The sequence below is a fragment of the Melitaea cinxia genome, chromosome 7, assembly GCF_905220565.1.
Source record: "Melitaea cinxia chromosome 7, ilMelCinx1.1, whole genome shotgun sequence".
Classification (NCBI taxonomy): domain Eukaryota; kingdom Metazoa; phylum Arthropoda; class Insecta; order Lepidoptera; family Nymphalidae; genus Melitaea; species Melitaea cinxia.
In genome coordinates, this window is record NC_059400.1 from 5,785,117 (window position 1) to 5,805,609 (window position 20,493).

The window sequence follows — 20,493 nt, forward strand, 5'->3', positions numbered from 1 at the left end:
AATTAATGAAAAGGAATACTATACCAGTCTCATTAAATATCGTTATTTTTTTTTTGAGACAAATGCAATATTAATTATCTTTGATAATAAAAAAAAAATACGCTATTTTCAATCTGTGTTTAAGCAATAAAGACAATTATGACGTAATTCTATAACTTATCTCATGTCTTTTAAATAACTAGAATTATGAATGCAATAACATTTGTTCTTGTTTATAGACTTCGTGATAAGCATTCCTAATTAAAACGTAAGGAAAGCATGATTCCAATAGATCCATTGTAAGGAATGGGGACTCTTGAACTATAAGGTCAAGAAGCAAGTAAACAGATTCACGATTTTTTATTGCTTCTTTATCTGTTTCTTGCCCAAGACGCAAAAGTGACGAGGAAGCCAAAGCTAAAAACTCTTTCATCCTATCTTCAATATCGCCCTGACCACAAATTGTAAATAAAGCACCAAATATATGATTAATAGCAGGAGCCATACAGTGTATGTTATTCGCATGACCTTCTAATGATGGTCTGTAAAATGATCCTTCACTGCGAGCAAGTCTCGGGAGAGAAACCGCTACGAACACCATGAGCAAACAAACAATGAGATGTTCTTCTTCTTCTAATTCAGCTTTATGTTGCTTTAGAGCTGATGCGAGTGTAGGATCCACTTTACAAGATAAACCAGCTGCAGAACACATTTCCGAAATAACGCGTGTTGGGTCACCGCTTGGCAATTGCTGCTGAAAATCTTTAATAGAACTTATTAAGAACGGAATGCGTCGTTCCAGAACATCAAGTAATGATTCTTGTGCAATTTGACGGAAACTTAAAATAACGCCAATAATGGTCATTCTTTGTAAAACATTGTCAACATGTTGTAGCCTCTTGAATTGCTCTCTCATTATCTCTGGTTTGTCAAAATTAGTCCGTAGCATCAGCAAAACTTCTTTATTTTGCACCACTAACTTTTTCAGCTCTTGAACTTGACTCGCTATGTGCCACATTAATGTTTCACTTAATAATTTCATGCCGTATGGTCCTACCAACTCTGCTAGAGCTCGTAGTTCATTAATATCCGAATATTCTTCTGCATTAAAAGGTATAGCACCTTCAGCCGATAGGCTTACAAAAGCTTTCTGGTTCATAGAAAAGCAAATACTGCCAGCACTGACTCGTCTAAGTAAAATTTCAGAGTACCATTGAGTGTACAGTGAAGCAATGGTTTTTTCACCGTGGCTATCCATGTTCTGTGTTTGCTGTAGTAGGCAATTGTTAAAAACCCTAGTGATATCAATGTGCACATAATTTTCAACAGTCTGAAGAACATTCATGTATGCTCTCACACTGACTAACAATTCTGATGGTTTAGCAATTTCACTTGTATCCTGATTAAACATAACCATTCCAACTAATGCTTTTGAGAATCTAGTTTCTAAATGTTGATGTAAATATTCACGAGGAGCAAAAGTGTATTCCCAAACATTTACAGTTGAACAATAATTAATAGCAAAACACAGTTCAGTTAATGCCATATGAAGTTTGTCCATTGTAGTCAATTCTTCTCTAGTCTTTCTGTAACTTTCAGCTCCTGGTTTAATTATTTCTATTGGATTCTTCTTACTTTTATCTTTTTTCTTTCTGTTTGCTAGATGGGCAATTGTTTGTGCACAATGTTTAGGAAGCAATTTATCACTCATTGTGCATTGTTCATCACAAATTGTTGTTATGATATTCTTTGCTTCTTTTGCCATTTCATCCAAGAAAATATTAACTACAGAAAGACTTCGCTCTCTGATATGGTGTCTTTCTTCTGGACAAAGCTCATGGGTGCAATTTTGGAAGTGACTGCAAATAAGTGGAAATGCAATAATGTAACGATTTTGAGCTGGAAACTCCAAGCACAGATGAAATTGACTTTCAAATATTTTGCTGTAAAAACAGAATAGAGATAAGTCTGATGTTTCTACCATAATCTCATCAAGATTATCCACCATTTTTGTGTGAAATACCATTTTGTCGATAAATTGTGACAACTCTCTTTGATCTACCAAATTCAACTGTGCTTTAGCAACAGATGTATATGCTTGTAATCTAAACCAATCCAAACGAAATGCTCGAAAGTCAAAAAGTTCATTACTTTCTACTTGTTTTACACTCAAATTAGCCGCAGTATTGCAAAGTGAAGACAAGATGACACTTTCATCTTCTGGGCAAACTTGCAAATTTTGTATCATGAGATTTAGTGCTACTGCATCAAACCCAGATAAATACTGAACATAATATCTTTGCATGACTTGGCTATATTTCCGCACAAGAGCTCGGAGTTCCTCCATGTGAAACAAAAGCTCTGGTAATTGACGATCTACCAAATCTTCAGTAGATTTTCCTTTGACTTTTTGTGGAGGATTATCATTATGGCGAAGTAGCCAAAACACTTCATCCCTTGCATAACACAAACCTATAAATATCAATAATGCTTTAGGTCCTAATAATCCAGGTTGATCAGTTAAAATTAGTCCCAATTCTTTCAAGGCCGTTCTTAAAAACTTTCGTCTTTCTCTATGTTTGTATCCAGCTTTTTGCACAGAATGGTGATAGCAATCTTTCACTTCAGAAATACGCTTTCCATATCCTTTGATACCATCAAAGAAACTTTGAATATAAGTGTGTATGTAGATAACTTCATCACGGAATAAAGCCACAACCCAGCCAGACTCCAGGGCACTGACCCACATCTTATTAGCATGGTCTTGTTGCAACATTTGATGACATAATGCAAAACCAAATATGACCCATCTCTCCAGTGACTCTAAAGAGACATATTCACATGACATTGTATTAGTCTCTGAGGGTTTTAAAAGCAGTGTGGGATTACTAACTAAACTCAATTTTTGCTCTGATCTCCAATGTTCTGCTGTGAGATTTCTTGCTGGATATACATGCCACAATGAATTCAAAGCACTTGATAGTACTTTCTGATGTGGAACAAACTCTTCTGAGAGCTTCTTTAGTGGTGTATCATAATCAACAATCATTTGGCCTAAGCGAGGGAAACTGGAATCCATTTGATTACTAACCATTTCATGAGCTGCATTAAATAGTCCTAGCACTGCTTTTCTATCCTCTACTCGGGAGAGCAATATCATTAAAGATACATAAGTTGTGACCAGGTCTAGGTAATTCTTTGTTAATTCAAAGTTTAATGTCAAATCCAGAGTTAACTGACAAGCATCCATTATGTTTAAGAGCTCACACACATTGTCTTTGAAATCTAGTAGATCTACAAATGTATAGTAGTACAAAGAAAGTGATTTAATGATTTCATTTCGGATATTGGTTATTGCTTGGAGACCCTTCACATCTATGTTTGGAAACCTTCTCACAATGTGCTTAATGGATGATTCCAATGTTTTGTCAGATAAAAATGCAGGTTTTGACTTGGCATCTCCACAAGCCTTTTTAATATTGTAAATTCTTGTCAACATACCGATGCCGCGATCATTCAGAATTATAAGCTTTTCAGCCAGCTTTTGCTGGCTGATATGAACTGACCTCGACATAGTAGACATTCTGCAACAAAAACTTTTGTGTTAAATATAAATATTACTAAAAATTTACGAAATCGTAGTTGCAATAAACGGATATCCATCATTTGTTCTTCGAACCGTATCGGAGTTAGTATAAGCAAAGACCTACAATTTAGTCTCCTGATTAATCATTTCCGCATAACAAATTCTATCTAATTTAATTTTGATTATTACGAATTATTTACTAATATTATTTAGAAGAAAAAAAAAAGTGTTTCTAATACATTAGGTAAACTATTTGTTATTAATCTAATATCAAGAGTAAGAAGTTACCTGTGAGTATATCTTATAGTTACACTTCGAGAAGCTTATATAGAGATAGGTCTTTTCATATTACACTTTTAGTGGATTCCATAACTCACTTTTTTTTCGTATTATTGCTAATTTATTTGAATAAATTGATAATATTTTATCGTAAAAGGGAGTGTCTTATCAAGTAACGCGTTGAACGATTCCCTTTAATTGTTTGGAATTGACAGTCAGCGTTACCAACATCAACTTAATTTAATTGTAACAGATGACAGAAATACTTTCAGTTTCTTCTTTTAATATAATTTTTGTTAATTGCTTTATTAAAATCAAAGATTATTAAAATCAAAATCAAAGACCATTCAAACTTGTTGTCAAAGTTGAAAGAAATAAAATAAAATTATTTTGACTTATATTTTTACTTTATTTTTTTGAACCTTTTGTTTTTTATGTCTGTGACCAATGGCGTATCCACTCTCCAATAGCCAATCATTTTATGAAAAATTGAAGTTTACTTAGAAATAGAAATGTCATAATTGGTCATTTGTCATTATCGCATTCACATACCTTTATAATTTTATATACTCTTTGCATATAAATCTAATGATTTATCTAATTTTGTTGACAATTTTAAAAAGACTGGTATTTTAAAATAAAATAAAGTATTCTTTTAAGTGTAATAATTTAAATATTACACAATGCCGCGTATTATGATAAAAGGTGGCGTTTGGCGCAACACCGAGGTTTGTTTTTTGTAATTGAATCTATTAAGTTTACGTTTATTCTAATTAAAAAACAATAAAAATCTCCATTTACTGTCTTAGGATGAAATCCTCAAAGCGGCGGTTATGAAATATGGGAAAAATCAGTGGTCCCGTATTGCTTCTTTGCTTCATCGGAAGTCTGCGAAACAGTGTAAAGCTCGTTGGTATGAGTGGTTGGATCCAAGTATCAAGAAGACAGAATGGTCTCGAGAGGAGGACGAGAAGTTGCTCCACCTCGCCAAGTTGATGCCTACGCAATGGAGAACTATTGCTCCTATTATTGGTCGCACTGCTGCTCAATGCTTAGAGCGGTATGAATATCTGCTGTAAGTGTTTTTTTTTTCTTAAAAATCAAGCATATTAGAATTGCTATCTTAGAATTTTCACAAATGGTCTTTTTATAAGTGTTTCTTAAGTCTCTTATAGCAATTTTTAAATTACAGGGATCAGGCACAGAAGAAAGAGGAGGGTGAAGATATGGGAGATGACCCTCGTAAACTTAAGCCTGGCGAAATTGATCCCAATCCAGAAACTAAACCAGCTAGACCTGATCCCAAAGACATGGACGAAGATGGTAAAAATATTAGAGAATTAGTACAAATGTATTGATTATTTCTTACATTATGTATTCTTAAAATTTAATGAACAGAAAAGTTTTTATTGAATTAAATATACATAATATACAGTACATTAAAAAAAATTATTGTATTGCTGTTGCGAAATTATAAAGTTATAAAATATCAGTTTACTTTTTTAAATATAATTTTACTTAATTGTATTTTAAATTTTTTTTTTGTAGAATTGGAAATGCTATCAGAAGCAAGAGCTCGTTTAGCTAACACACAAGGTAAAAAAGCAAAGAGAAAGGCTCGAGAAAAACAGTTAGAGGAAGCCCGGAGGTTAGCTGCTCTTCAGAAGAGAAGAGAACTGAGTGCTGCTGGCATTTCAGTACCAATTAGGTAATTAAAACCATAAGAACTTGAATAACTTGTTGAAATTAATTATACACACATATTTGCAAAACAGCGGTAAACAACATGACCTATAAATATTGATACTATAGTAACCCTGTACATATACCGTTACACATTAAAATTTAAAACAAAAAAATCCATTACAATTTTAGAAGTTGTAATACTATGTTAAAATGTGCTTAGAAATTAATGAATTATTAGTATTCAGAAAGTCAAGCTTCTTTTTTGTTCTATAATAAATTTAGGTAGTTTGATGAATGGAGATGATAGTTGCTGGCTCATGTGTATCATTTGCCGGCTTTTTCTGCACTCAACATATGTTTGTATAGGTCATAAAGATATTTGTTATGTTCTAGCGATGTGTGTTCAGCATTATTATCCTAATAAGTGACGCACTGAGTGTTAAATGTTTATTATTGTAACCTGTAAAGCATCACTTTAGGGAATGTACCCATACTATGTGAACCATTTTTACAATTATTTTTAACGCCTCCACTTCCCCCACTTGGTGACCACCCTAAGTATTTGCTAATACCGAGTTTTCATGTTGTAATTCAGAAGTATGGTTGAAATAACTAAAAAGTAAAATATAAAGTCAAAAAAAGTATATTTTGGCTCATGTTTGTCTTCATTAATATGCCTGGGGCGTGACGACTGCTTAGACCTTTTTTTAACAACTGATCCAGACAGGTACTCAACAACAGTTTCTGCACCACTGGGTACTTCTGACCACTGTCTGGTAAAATCAATATCCGTCTGTTCCCCACCCGAAGAATCCCCATGTGGCCCAAGACGGGTGTGGCGATATAAGGCAGCGGATTGGGATGAGATGCGTCACTTTTTCTCGTCCTATCCTTGGCGAGAGGTATGCTTTGCTTCTGATGATCCGTCGAGCTGCGCTGAAGCCATTACCGCGGTTATACGCCAGGGTATGGAATATTTTATACCATACTCTGACGTAGCGACGAATGGAAAAGCTCGCCCATGGTTTGATGCGGAATGCTATCATGCAGAAGCCAAAAAGCGGTCGGCATACACTGCATGGGCTGAAGCTCGAGCGCGCAAGTCTCCAAATTCTCGGAATTTGAAGAAAGCTTTTAACCAAGCCGCCAAGGCATGTAAAAGGACGTTACGCAGGACTAGATTCAACCATATCAGCCGCATTGGGGCCAAACTAGCTTCTTACCCTTCTGGGAGCAAAGCGTTTTGGTCCCTGGCAAAAGCCGTTGAATCTAACCTTTGTCGGCCGTCACTTCCACCATTGCTGAGGACTGATGGATCACTGGCCCACTCTGCGAAAGAGAAAGCGGATTTGTTTGCATCTCTTTTTGCTGAGAACTCGCGTCTGGATGTTGCAGGAAAAGCTCCACCAATCTCAACTCGTGCTGACTGCATTATGGCGGAAGTACGCATACGCCAAAAAGAGATCCTTAAAATCCTGCAAACTCTAGACGTGAACAAGGCCAGCGGACCGGATGGTATACCAGCGATAGTCCTGCGTACCTGTGCCCCTGAGTTGTCTCCACCTCTTACACGCCTGTACCGCCTGTCACTTAAGACTGGCAAAGTGCCGAAGTCTTGGAAGCTTGCCAACGTGCAGCCTGTGCCCAAAAAAGGTAGTCGTGCAGACCCTGTCAATTACCGTCCCATCTCGGTCACATCCATACTCTGTAAGACTATGGAACGTGAACTTAACAACAAACTCTTGGCCCACTTGGAAGGTAACGATCTCCTCAGCGACCGGCAGTACGGTTTCCGCCAGCACCGTTCGACTGGGGACCTTCTAGTGTATGCCACACATATTTGGAGTGAGGCCATTGACAAGCACGGCGAAGCACTTGCCGTGTCTCTCGATATCTCGAAGGCCTTTGACAGGGTTTGGCACGCGAGCCTTATAAGCAAGCTTCCTTCATATGGTATTCCACCTGGCCTTTGCACTTGGATTTCTGACTTCCTGAGCGAACGTTCAATACAAGTTGTCCTTGACGGGTACTCGTCGGACCAAATGGCTATCGACGCTGGTGTTCCTCAGGGATCAATCTTGTCCGCTACCCTCTTCCTGCTGCATATTAATGATCTGCTCGTCCCCGGCACCTTTGGGTACGCTGACGACTGCACAGTGACGGACAGATACTTTTCGAGTGCAAGGGCTAGTAAGGGTGTTATCCAGTCTTGTCGAGAGGATATGGTCAGCCGCTTGAACGTCGCCCTCCAGGCAGTCTCCGAATGGGGCGATGCCAATCTGGTCACGTTCAACGCTACAAAAACACAGGCGTGTGTGTTCTCCTCTAAACGGAGCCCTTTACACCTGGCTCCGACTTTCCGGGATGTTTCTGTGGAAATTACCGACTCCCTACAGCTCCTCGGTGTAGAGCTATCGTCCAATCTGAACTTTGGGCAACACATCGAGTCCAAAGCAAAAACTGTAGCAAAAAAACTAGGTATTCTCTCTAAGGTCAGGCGATACTTCACTCCAGAACAGCTGCTCCAACTATACCAAGCACAAGTTCGGTCTTGTATGGAGTATTGCTGCCATCTTTGGGATGGATCCGCCAAATACCAACTGGCAACTTTGGACTCGGTGGAAAAACGAGCTAAGAGACTCATAGGTGACCCTACTCTGACAGACACCAAGTTGCAGAGTCTCGATCATCGGCGTGGGGTAGCTCGTCTGTCGGTGTTCTACAAAATATATTTCGGTGAGTGTGCGAAGGAATTACACGATCTAATTCCCCCAACAACCTTCCGCCATCGGGACACTAGGCGCGGTCGATCGTTCCATCCTTATGTCATCGATATGCCACCTACGCGCACAAAACGCTTTGGCTCTACTTTCCTGATGCGCACAGCTAAGGAATGGAACTCGTTGCCCGCGTCTGTGTTTCCCGAACGATACAATCTGGGTGCCTTCAAGGCCAGAGTGAATAGGCTGTTATTGGGCAGGCATGCTCCACCTTCGACCGCATCGTCACTTAACATCAGGTGAGATTGTGGTCAAATGCCTGCCTATTTGTCGTAAAAAAAAAAAAAAAAAAAAAAAACGACCACAATGTGTGCATACCTATAACTATGGATAACCTAAGACCATTCTGACCAAGAGTGGTATTTTTTTAAAAACCCCCCCCCCACCCTGAATGGGTCACATAGTTCCCTTATGAATAGAACTCTAACACTTATTTTTCAACAAAGATATTGTCAATACCAGTAACAATGGAGTTGAATATATAAAATAAATATATACAATAATAATGTTTTTCAGACGTAAAAGGAAACGCGGAGTGGATTATAACTCTGAAATACCTTTTGAAAAGAGACCCGCTGCTGGTTTCTATGATACTTCAACTGAAGTTGTAGATCCAATGGCACCCGATTTTTCAAGACTCCGGCAGCAACATCTGGACGGTGAATTACTTTCTGAAAAAGAAGAAGTAAGTGAAATATTTTTACTTAAAAAAATTTTTTTTTTGGTTGGCAGATTTAGTGTAATTAGAAGCAAAGGATTTTATGTTAGGCTTTTAACCTAAAATAATAATAAGACATAATAACCGATTCACACTCAACGGATCTCCCAGTAGGATTTTCTCCTGTGTTGAGAGTCCGGAAACACACAATACACAAACACAACACCCAAACCACGACTAACATCTATATGGTCGATACGTGTCTGTCGTGAGCGGGAATCGAATCCGCGACCACCAGTGTAACAGCAAGTGCTATGACCGCTGCGCCAACGCGTCGTCAGTATTCAGTATTTAGAGATGAGAATCCAAGTAGATTTAAAAAAATTTAATAACAACTATGGGTCGTTACTTAAAGGCCGCGTTTCATTAAGCGTCCGCAACGCCCAGAAAGCCCATTCCATCGTTCCACCTAAGGCCCATGGTCGTCGCGAGCGATCGCTCGACGTCATAGATGACGTCACTGTTCGCGAACACATCGCCCACAAAATATAGGTGGGTTAAAAGTTGGCTTTCATCAAAACGTGGCGGGAATTTAAAAAAAAAACTGTCAATGTCAAATTGTGAATGTATATCTCTCATTTGATTCTGCAAAAACGAAAAGATTAATTCCCGGAAATCTATGTTGAATTAAGTTTTACTCCAATACTCGCGAAATATTCACTCATAGCCTCAACAGCACACAGCTGACACCTGAAAGCGCCCAAATATGCGTTCCACTTATAAAATTCGCCTACAAGTACAACGCCCGCATCCCTTTTTACCTTAGTGGAACGGCAATTTAAGTGTTCGTGATCAATGGCGTTGTGGGCCTTAGGTGGAACGCGCCCAAAATGTATTCGTGAATATGAGGCGCTCTCTCGTTCCCCCTAAACCCCTCTCTCTTTCTTTCCTCTCTTTCGAAACCCAAATTTTGAGTCATCATTCATTTCAACATTGTCAAATAAAGTTCTTTCATTGTGTATTTTGTGTTTGTGTTATGTAAATGTATGTACGTGAATATAACATATTTAATAATATACACGTTTAAAGTAATTAAAATGTTTTTATTTTCAGAGGGAGCGTCGTAAGGATAAACAGAAATTAAAGCAAAGAAAAGAAAATGATGTGCCTCAAGCAATGTTGCAGGGAGAACAACCTGCTAAAAAGAGAAGTAAACTTGTGCTGCCAGAACCACAAGTTTCTGATCAAGTAAGTGATATTTACCTAAAATCATTGTTTCTGAATTTTAGCTTTTCAGCGTCACCAAAAAATATATATATTATAATACTATCTGACCCTACAAACGTTGTATTGCTATATATGTTATTACTCCCTTAATCCCCCCCTCCCTTATAACTTAAGGGTATGAAAAAGAGATGTAGGCCAATTCTCAGACCTACCCAATATGCACACAAAATTTCAGAAAATAGGGCCAGCCATTTTGGAGGACTATGGTAACTAATATTGTGACAGGAGAATTTTATATAAGTACAAGATTTTTCTTAGAATATAAAAAAGGCAGCAAAGTACAGATTTTAACGAGGTTACAAATGATATTAAACTTCATAGTATTTTATTTTTTTCTTATTCTATGGTTCTATTGGTTCATTCCTCCATTAATTAGTCTTTAGTACATCAATATTTCTTTCATTGTAAGAGATAGAATAGTAACATATAGACTTTAATGAATATCAAATACTCTGCCACATTTTACCTAAGCGCCAATGTGTATATATTTTTTTATTACAATAATTGTGTTTGCTTGCAAACGAAAAGAAAAACCTTATACTTTATTAAACATTACTCAAAAAGTTGTCATCAGATCTCGATCAAATTTATATGAGACTATAAGACAGCATCAGCTTTTGATTGAAACAAAAGTCATTAAAAATCGCTACACCCCATGAAAAGTTTTACGTTGTAATACATACATATATAATGAAAAAAATATATATATAGTAAACACGCATTATTAAATATAACTCGAAAAGTATTTGTTACATTTAAATTAAATAAAAATGGCGAAATTGGGCTAGTCAGTAAAAAGGTCTAAGATAATATACCTACATTAAAAAAATACAATCGAATTAAACTGAGACCCTCCTCCTTTTCTGGAAGTTGCTTAAAAATATACCAGTATGGATTTATATTTATGTATTTATTTAAAAAAATCTCATCGAAGCTGATTACTAAGACACATCAAACTGTAAATGTAAGCCTTATAAAAAAATAGCAAATTTATTTTTTATTATCTATAATATAAAAATGAGTCGCTGAATGTGTTGCTAAGCGCAAAACTCGAGAACGGTTGGACCGATTTCGCTAATTCTTTTTTTAAAATATTCCTTTTGAAGTACGAGAATGGTTCTTACGGAGAGAAAAATTCAAAAAAAAAATTAAATTTCCTGAAAAAGTCTAAAAACAACACTTTTCTATACTCCCATACAAAAGATTTGTGATAATACTTAAAAGTCAATTTGAACTTTAATACCATACGATAAAGTTTGTGTTAGGCGATACGAAGTTCGCCGGGTCAGCTAGTTTCATAATATTTCATTGGTTTGCTAACAAAGTAACACTACACATATTGTGCGTGTAATGTTTCATGAGATCATGACACTCAAAATGTCACTTACTAATATGCATATCAGTAAGAAAGTGTGCACAATGAAAAGTAGATAAAATTGCGATGGTTGGCAGGAGCTGCAGCAAGTGGTGAAGCTGGGGCGCGCGTCGGAGGCGGCGCGGGAGAGCGCGGGCGAGGCGGGCGCGCCCACCGACGCGCTGCTGGCCAGCTACGCGCTCGCGCCCGCGCCCGCCGCCGCGCTGCGCACGCCGCACGCGCCGCAGCGCGACAGGTGCCGTACTGCGCTGCGCTGGCTCGCACATGCGCACTGCACTATCCTACTACGACCACCTCGCTCATTTTTTTTTTTTTATGTCACTAGGTCGGCAAACAAGCGTACGGCTCACCTGATGGTAAGCGATTACCGTAGCTTATAGACGCCTGCAACACCAGAAGCATCGCAAGCGCGTTGCCGACCCAATCCCCAATCCTCCCAGGAGCTCTGGTCACCTTACTCACCAACAGGAACACAATACTGCTTGAAAACAGTATTATTTTGCTGTGATCTTCTGTAAGATCGAGGTACTACCTCAGTCGGGCTGCTCCATATTTTGAGCAGGAAATTCCTGCTGTGCCCTACCTCAGTTAAAATTTGAACTAGGGCACAGTTGAATTTGGCTAAACTAACTTTTACCGTTTGGAAGATTATATCTTTGCCACTATATTGGTATAAAAAAACAATATGAGTAAATAGAAAAAACTTCTCTTCTTCTAGATAACTTATTAGTCCGTAAAGCGTTCTTAAGTGTATAAAATTTACCTACTGAAAATGGGAAAACAAAATTTCAGAATACTGATGGAGGCACAAAACGTAATGGCGCTAACACACGTAGACACGCCTCTGAAAGGCGGACTTAACACTCCACTGCACGAGTCTGACTTCTCCGGAGCGTTGCCACAGACACAAGTGGTCGCCACGCCTAACACCGTGCTCGCTACACCTTTCAGGTATAAAAATCTGGAATACAAAGCATATTGCCTAATTTGAAATGTTAAAAAAAAATATCTTTATATATGTAAAGTACACACTGGACTTATAAACTATTAGATAGATTTAAAACACGATGTAACAAAAATTAACAAAAAATGTCTGCATATATGACATTATTTTATATACATTATAGATCGACACGTACTGAAGCTTCAACACCAGGCAGTTTTGCGACTCCTGGCCATGGTCCACAACAAGCTGCGCTAGTGGTGAGTTTTATTTATGCACATCCATCACATGAATAAAAATATACTTTCTAAGTCTATTGCTATAGCCCATTGCTTGTCAGTAATTTTCAACTGCTAAGTGATAGATAAAAAGAAAATATTTTGTCAGAGATTTGCCTTAGATTTAGTATGCTAAGCATACTAGATTTCCTGCGTGCTATAGCTTGCTGTGTAGTTTGATGGTTGTGGAGGCAAAAAAGCTAAAAAATAGTGATTTACTCGAGCCTTGTTGAAACCTATTGGATTGTGAAGAATAGATACTAAAAATAAAAAAAAAGGTTATGGTGATGTATTTTATGATATTATGTTATTATATATTATGATATTCACTTTTAGGGAGAGCATGTACATGTATCATGTAGTTTTAGCCATGTCCGATTTTTTTAAATGTAAAAAAGCCGTGAAAGGTCACTTTTTTCACTTTTAAAAAGCTTAGCTAGTATTTTTTTTTTTTGTACAGGGCTTAGTACCAAAATTTTATTGTTTATTATTGTTCCATCAGATAAAAAAATTTCCTCCACATAAATGTCAGATTATGGGTCAATACGACGAGAACATCAAGATGAAGGGTCCATATAGCATAATAATCTGACAAGGTGTAGGCGCTTCAGTAACTTCAAAAATCTTCGGTAGCCCCTACCATTATTGTAGGGGCTTGTATTTATGTAAAATTATTATTACGTATTAAAGCAATATCTTTAAGAGTTCTTTTTGTTTTAATGTATTATCTATGTATGTACTAAAATCATACTGTATACTAGCGACCCGCCCCGGCTTCGCACGGGTGCAATGCTGATACTAAATATACTCTACAGAATGTCTTTATTTATAGTGTGAAGCTAGCTTATGACATGGTTATTAACATAATAACAACAACATTCAAATATGCGTCGTTAGATTACACGTTGTTACAGAATGCGTTGAAGAAATAAAGGTTCACTGCTCGTCCCCATAGGTGATAGCGTGATAATATGTAGCCTATATGTTGACCCGATTTCTTGATAATATTCGTGCCAAATTTGAAGTAAATCCATGCAGTGCTTTTTGAGTTTATCCCGGACATACATACAGACAAACAGACAAAAATTCTAAAAACTATATTTTTGGCGGTATCGATTGTAGATCGCACCCCCAAGTATTCTTTTAAAAAATATTCAATGTACAGTTTTGACTTTCCTACCATTTTATTATATGTATAGATTTTTTCACAAAAAAAAAAACCTACTAATTAATGAGCTGAGCAGTAAGAGACTAAAATGTTTATCTTTTCAATAGACACCAGGACTTCGTGACAAATTGAGTATTAATCCAGAAGATCAGTTAAGCACTGGAGATACTCCCCAACAAAATAATCAAGTTCAAAAGCAGGTAAAATATATCATTATTTTATGTATAATGTAACATTTTGTTACATTTAGTAACTACAGGTAAATTAGAGTTAAAAGTTTGAAAGTATTGCAAGTTTGCAACAATATTCTGCTATGTCAATTCACAAATAAACATATTATAACGAAATTGAAATCAGTTATTTTTTTTTTTTTTTTTTTGTATAGTTATATTTTTGTGATTTTCTATATTCCTTAGCGCATTACCAAATAAAAAATGAAAGTTGTAATATTAAGATCTGTAACGCAAGATCGTTGCTGGCACGTTGCTAAATATATAATGTTCGTGATTCCAGCTAGTGGCTTCGGTTCGCAACGCGCTGCAAGCGCTGCCGGCGCCGCGGAACGACTACGAGATAGTGGTGCCGGAGCTGCGCGAGGACGGCGGCGAGCCCGCCGCGCCCGCGCCGCCCGAGGACCAGGCCGAGCGCGACGCGCGCGCCGCGCAGGACGAGCGCGACCGCCGTGAGTAGCAGCGCTGGCAGCGCTGACCGGCCGATGTCTACTCACTTCATCTCCCCACTGACTGGCGACGACGGGAGCGATCTCGGATTACTTCGCTTTGGCCATTACAAATTACAGACGGTGACGTGCGCGCTCGACATGTGGAGGAGTGACTGCACTAACAGTTCATGTTGTTGTATGGGGATCTGACAGGAATGGTAGTTTCACATTTTTTGTGCTTTGGAAAAACACTGACGAATCAAATCAAATCAAATCAAAAATAGCTTTATTCAAATAGGCTCCAAGAGCACTTTCGAATCGTCATTTTACAAATTAAAACTTTAAAAATAAATTATTATTTTTGTAAAAGTGAAGCTACCACCGATTCGGAATGTAGATTCTGCAGAGAAGAATCGGCAAGAAACTCCGCAGTTATTCTTTTGAAAATAATATATAAACTGTGTTTTAGTACAAAATTGAAAACATGTTGCATGAAATACAGCATCACTAAATCCACACATCTTTATCAACTATGTGACTGACGTCAACGTGTCTGTCATTATGTTGGAATAAAAATTATGTGGTACCATTTCGGAAATTGGGAATTAATTAACTATGTCGTATGAGCAATACGACAATAAATAGCGATTATTAAATTCGCTTATTCAGTTTTATTCAAATGGGGTATTTTCTAAAAGATACTGTCTACTAATTGCCTCCTTCACTAGCTATTTACTGTTTTGTAAGACTCAGGTCTGTTCCCATGTGGAGTATTGTTCACCTTTGCGCAGGTGCCTCAATACTAACTCCATCTCTCCATCCAACTCCATTCGACGCCGGTCAGTTCTCATTGTTGACGTTCCCAAACTCACCGAGGGTTTTAGTCTTTAAGTATAAGGAGAGACAGCTCTCTGTTGTTTATTTTTTATCATCTGTATAATGGTGAGTGTTCTGAAGAACTCTCATATAGTGCCATCGACACGTTTTTACCATCTTTCCGCTTAAATCCAATCTGTGGAATGACTTACCTTCTGAGGTTTTTCTGAGGGATATAATTTTGAGATTATCGAGCGTTGAGCGTCTTTTCCATAAAGGCCTGTCGCAACGCAACGCACCTGCATATCCTCTTTATGTTGCAGATGTCCATGGTCGACGGTAGCCATTTAGGCATGAAATGGTTTCGTCTGTTCTTTTGCCCCCATTGTTATAAAAAAAGCCACGTATGCCTATGTTTATCAATAAGTCGAAGTATGAAGGTATAACCAGCTTGTATTATTGCAGAGGCGGCGGCGCTGGCGTTGCGCTCTTCAGCGGTGCAGAAGGGCGCGGTGAGGCCGGTTGAAGTCAATGCCAGCGTGGTGCGCGGCGCGGGCCCTCTCACGACGTTACAGAGGGCCGAGGAGTTGCTCAAAGCGGAGATGCTAGCCATGTTGCACTATGATGCGCTTCATGACCCACCGCCAGGTATTGATCCCTATTACTTTACTAAATTACAAACTAGAGAAAACTGACGTATCCTACATCGCGATATCAAAGTTATCAGAACGACTGAATATATATACAAGAACCCGACAACAACCGTCGTGGCAGTAGCCCACCAGACGCAAAGCCTGTCTGGTCGGAGGATCCTCCCTTTTCAATGGGGTGAGGAATTCCAACCCTGTTTTTCCCACCTTGTCGATGATTTAGGTTGGGCATAACAAAAAATGTCTGGCTCAAAATTTTATTACTGTATCACCAATAAAAATATATTTTGAAATATAAACCAGTACAACTTATAAAACGATTTGGTCCGTCTCCGCAAGTTTTAAAGGGGAAAATGCTATGCAGGTGTGGACAAGAAGCGTGCGGTGCAGCTACAGGCGTCGCACCTGGCGTACCTGGAAGCGCACCCGTACGAGCAGTTCTCTGCGGACGAGCTGGAGGCGGCGCGCGAGCTGCTGCGGCGCGAGGTGGACGCCGTGCGCGCCGGCATGGCGCACGGCGACCTCGGCCTCGACGCGTACGCGCAGGTCTGGGAGGAGTGCCTCGCGCAGGTCAGTGCCTCTGTGAGCCTCGCTCGCTGTGTAGCAGGCGTGAGCCGAACGACGAGCGCAGGTCTGGGAGGAGTGCCTCTCGCAGGTCAGTGCCCTCTGTGAGCCTCGCTCGCTGTGTAGCAGGCGTGAGCCGAGCGACGAGCGCAGATCTGGGAGGAGTGCCTCTCGCAGGTCAGTGCCCTCTGTGAGCCTCGCTCGCTGTGTAGCAGGCGTGAGCCGAACGACGAGCGCAGGTCTGGGAGGAGTGCCTCTCGCAGGTCAGTGCCCTCTGTGAGCCTCGCTCGCTGTGTAGCAGGCGTGAGCCGAGCGACGAGCGCAGATCTGGGAGGAGTGCCTCTCGCAGGTCAGTGCCCTCTGTGAGCCTCGCTCGCTGTGTAGCAGGCGTGAGCCGAACGACGAGCGCAGGTCTGGGAGGAGTGCCTCGCGCAGGTCAGTGCCCTCTGTGCCTTGAGTTACCTTTTAAGCTAGCTAAGTTGAGATACTCCTAGCTAAGAGCAGAACTAGTAAGCAAATACACTATCATAATCACGACTCGTTCTGATTCGAGCCAGTAGAAACAGTTTAATACATATTGAGAGTATTTTCATCCACTGCAGTGCTACGCTGGCTAAAGACCCGCAACTGCTCGAAGTCGTATCTATAATGTTTATAATCCGGGCCCATTTTATATTATTTAATATACCAATAGATGATATAGTAATTAATTAAACAAAAACCTGTACTTATTTCTAGGTACTATTTCTACCGGGACAAAATAGATATACTCGTGCTAATTTAGCGAGTAAGAAAGACAGGCTCGAGTCTGCGGAGAAAAGATTAGAGCAAAATAGAAACCACATGGCGAAGGAGGCAAAGAAGTGCTCGAAAATGGAAAAGAAATTAAGAGTACTTACAGGTAAGTTTTACACATTAGAAATTGCATCTTCATGATGTAGTTTTTGTCCTTTCAACTATATTTTTTTTGTGAAAATTTATAATACTATTGGTATAATTGGTATAAAAATAATGTTGCATGCTTGCCGGTGTGCTATTGGTTGGACAGTTCGACGTCGACTCAAAATACTATCGCTCACAAGTTTTAAATTACGAAATAGTTTTACATTGAGAAGTGAGAAAAATTATTTATAACATAATTCGCGTCACGTAAAAAGAACGCTGGTTGTCAAAATGCGCAAAGGCGATTTCTGGCTGGCGATTTATGGAAAGGCTGATTTCATAGACCACACAATATCAACTGAGGTAGGGCACAGCAGGAATTTCCTGCTCAAAATATGGAGCAGCCCGACTGGGGTAATACCTCGACCTTACAGAAGATCACAGCAAAATAATACTGTTTTCAAGCAGTATTGTGTTCCTGTTGGTGAGTAAGGTGACCAGAGCCCCTGGGGGGATTGGGGATTGGGTCGGCAACGCGCTTGCGATGCTTCTGGTATTGCAAGTGTCTATAGGCTGCGGTAGTCGCTTACCATCAGGTGAGCCGTACGCTTGTTTGCCGACCTAGTGACATAAAAAAAAAAAAACACAAACATAATATATTATTAACATTACTACAAATTCGCCTACTCTTGAAAAAACTTTTTTGTACTGTCCATTTTTTGGAACAGTCTTATTTAGTAAACAAACCACTGTCAATCGTAATTCACGTTTTTTTCCGCATTTATCACTCACTTTCACAACACATTAGCATACGGACACTTGTAAAACTCCATTTACTATTTATTACACTAAAAAACAAATATCAATTTATCATTTTAAACAAATAAAAACCATTAAAATACGAATATCGAGAGTACAGATAATTTTCATTTTCGTAAAAATAACTATGTCAGAATACTTTTGATTTTCATAGATTTAATTTATTGACTAAATTTACTAAATTATTCGGCGACTACTCAAAGTATGTAGAAGTAAAACAGATATCATATTTTTATTTTCTAGGTGGTTACCAAAGCAGAACAGCGTCTCTTATAAAACAATTTCAAGAGTTACAAGATCAAATCGAACAAGCAAACTTAGAGCTATCAACGTTCAAGTTTTTAGCTGAACAGGAGAAGGCCGCCATTCCACGTAGGATAGAGGTTTGTGTTTCTTACCTATCACAAGCATTTAATTAGAAACTTTTGAGATTGGATAATGTTAATGATAAATGACTTGTTTCAACTCCAAGTCTGAAGTGTTGTAGCCGATCTTTTTAATTAAAGAAGTCTGGTGAAAGTGTTCAAAATAATTGAAATATAATTATAAATTGTATTGAAATAGCTTAAAAATATCTTACTTTAAAGTTAATAGACTACACAACTCTACTTAAATTGGCGATTATTCATGTCTTGGTCTTTTGAGACATAGCTTAACGGTAACTTAGTGTTGATGTTTTAATTGAACATCAAGTAAAAAATGTTTTATACATTTGTTAATTACATTTTTTTTCTTTACAGTCTTTGACAGAAGATGTTAACCGTCAAACAGAGCGAGAGAAACAGCTTCAAAAGCGTTATGCGGAACTGCAAGCGGAATTGGAAGAATTACATAAACGCAGACAGAATAAGGACGTTGAACTAAAACCAGTAGAAACAAACACCTAGACAGTAGAATAAGTAGTTGGTATTGAACCATGTGTGGACTGTATGTATTGCAGTTGTTTGTAGAGACTCGTTCAAACTTTATGGTCGGTCTTATCTAATTGTTTAAAAACTAATATAATTTGATGTCATTGAAACCAATATAATATTATTGCAAATATCTACATCCATATCATAAATGTCATATCCGGAAAGTTACCGACCTCAATGAGGTAGTGTACCTACACTGTTTGTAAGGTATTTTTCGTTACATTTAGATCGGCCGTAAACTTTAAGTGGAACTCTACCTGCAGGCTCACATGTTCAGTGTAATATAAGAACGTGTATTAAACTTTGGTAGACTATTTCATTACTGGAGTGTTCAGTCTGTACGGAGGTAGATCGTAATTAAGGGGCTAGTAACCAAAATGGCGTCACTGCAAACTTTTTTAATAAACATTATGAAATTATAATTTTTCAAAATCTTTTTATTAATCCCATCAGATTTTTTTTATATAGTATTTAAAAGTAACGTTCATTTATCCAAACAAGTTTAAATAAAAATAGTAATTATCGTTTGCCTCTATTGTAAATTAGACGTTCTACAGTTATTATTTTTTGGTCGCCAGCGTCTTAAAATATAGAGGAATTTTTCGCATTATAGAAATAATAATTATTATTCTAAAATAAGGTAAATAAAACATGTTTGAAAAAAAAATCTTTTATTTATTAAAATGTATTGTTGCACTACTGTGTATAGAAATGATAGTATTCCGTTAAAAATAAAGAGTATAAATACATTTTTTAATATTTGATTGCTATGTGTGAGCTCACAAACGCGATGTATGATGATGATTATAATGTATTGGATCGAATCGATCGAACTGGTTCGATGTAACTAAGGGAGGTAAGTATGTGCGACTGAATCCTACAGTATAAAATCGAATGTTCATTTTAATACATTTACACAAATTAATTCAACATTTCAAGTCTTTAAATCAAATTCACATAAATAAGGAGGTACTTGTAACACGTTATTCTGTACAGTCTTAACACTACAATCAATCGATCAGATCGATTTAGCCTTTAACATCCCACTCCTGGGCATAGGCCTCTTTCTTCACGTAAAAGGAAGTTCAACTTAATTCACCACTCTGCTTCATTGCGAGTTGGCGGATATATTCTCTACTATGACTAAAGATAGCTATCAAATGTCTAA

At 38.1% G+C, this 20,493-nt stretch overlaps 2 protein-coding genes across 2 annotated transcripts; one reads left to right on the forward strand and one right to left on the reverse strand.

Moving 5' to 3' along the window:
- Nucleotides 1-102: 102 nt before the first annotated feature.
- LOC123654958 (membrane-associated protein Hem) lies at nucleotides 103-3,883 on the reverse strand. The gene is made up of 2 exons (XM_045590811.1): nucleotides 3,854-3,883; nucleotides 103-3,563 (listed from the first exon to the last, which is right to left on the reverse strand). The coding sequence occupies exon 2, from the start codon at nucleotides 3,560-3,562 to the stop codon at nucleotides 185-187; it is 3,378 nt and encodes a 1,125-aa protein (XP_045446767.1). The 5' UTR covers nucleotide 3,563; nucleotides 3,854-3,883; the 3' UTR covers nucleotides 103-184.
- A 487-nt stretch (nucleotides 3,884-4,370) lies between these two features.
- On the forward strand, nucleotides 4,371-19,992 carry LOC123655264 (cell division cycle 5-like protein). Its single transcript, XM_045591080.1, has 16 exons — nucleotides 4,371-4,572; nucleotides 4,654-4,919; nucleotides 5,037-5,167; nucleotides 5,393-5,552; nucleotides 8,827-8,995; nucleotides 10,082-10,216; nucleotides 11,708-11,865; nucleotides 12,423-12,581; nucleotides 12,758-12,830; nucleotides 14,127-14,219; nucleotides 14,533-14,701; nucleotides 15,962-16,144; nucleotides 16,511-16,716; nucleotides 17,449-17,611; nucleotides 18,655-18,794; nucleotides 19,152-19,992. The coding sequence occupies exons 1-16, from the start codon at nucleotides 4,528-4,530 to the stop codon at nucleotides 19,296-19,298; spliced, it is 2,397 nt and encodes a 798-aa protein (XP_045447036.1). The 5' UTR covers nucleotides 4,371-4,527; the 3' UTR covers nucleotides 19,299-19,992.
- The last annotated feature ends 501 nt before the right edge of the window (nucleotides 19,993-20,493 follow it).

What these genes read in the sequence shown, in the direction of transcription:
- LOC123654958 (XM_045590811.1), bottom strand. Translation starts at nt 3,562, where the DNA reads ATGTCTACTATGTCGAGGTCAGTTCATATCAGCCAGCAAAAGCTGGCT.
- LOC123655264 (XM_045591080.1), top strand. Translation starts at nt 4,528, where the DNA reads ATGCCGCGTATTATGATAAAAGGTGGCGTTTGGCGCAACACCGAG. An exon ending in AACCACAAGTTTCTGATCAA is followed by an intron (nt 10,217 to 11,707) that starts GTAAGTGATATT and finishes GATGGTTGGCAG; the next exon opens with GAGCTGCAGCAAGTGGTGAA. An exon ending in GTGCTCGCTACACCTTTCAG is followed by an intron (nt 12,582 to 12,757) that starts GTATAAAAATCT and finishes TATACATTATAG; the next exon opens with ATCGACACGTACTGAAGCTT.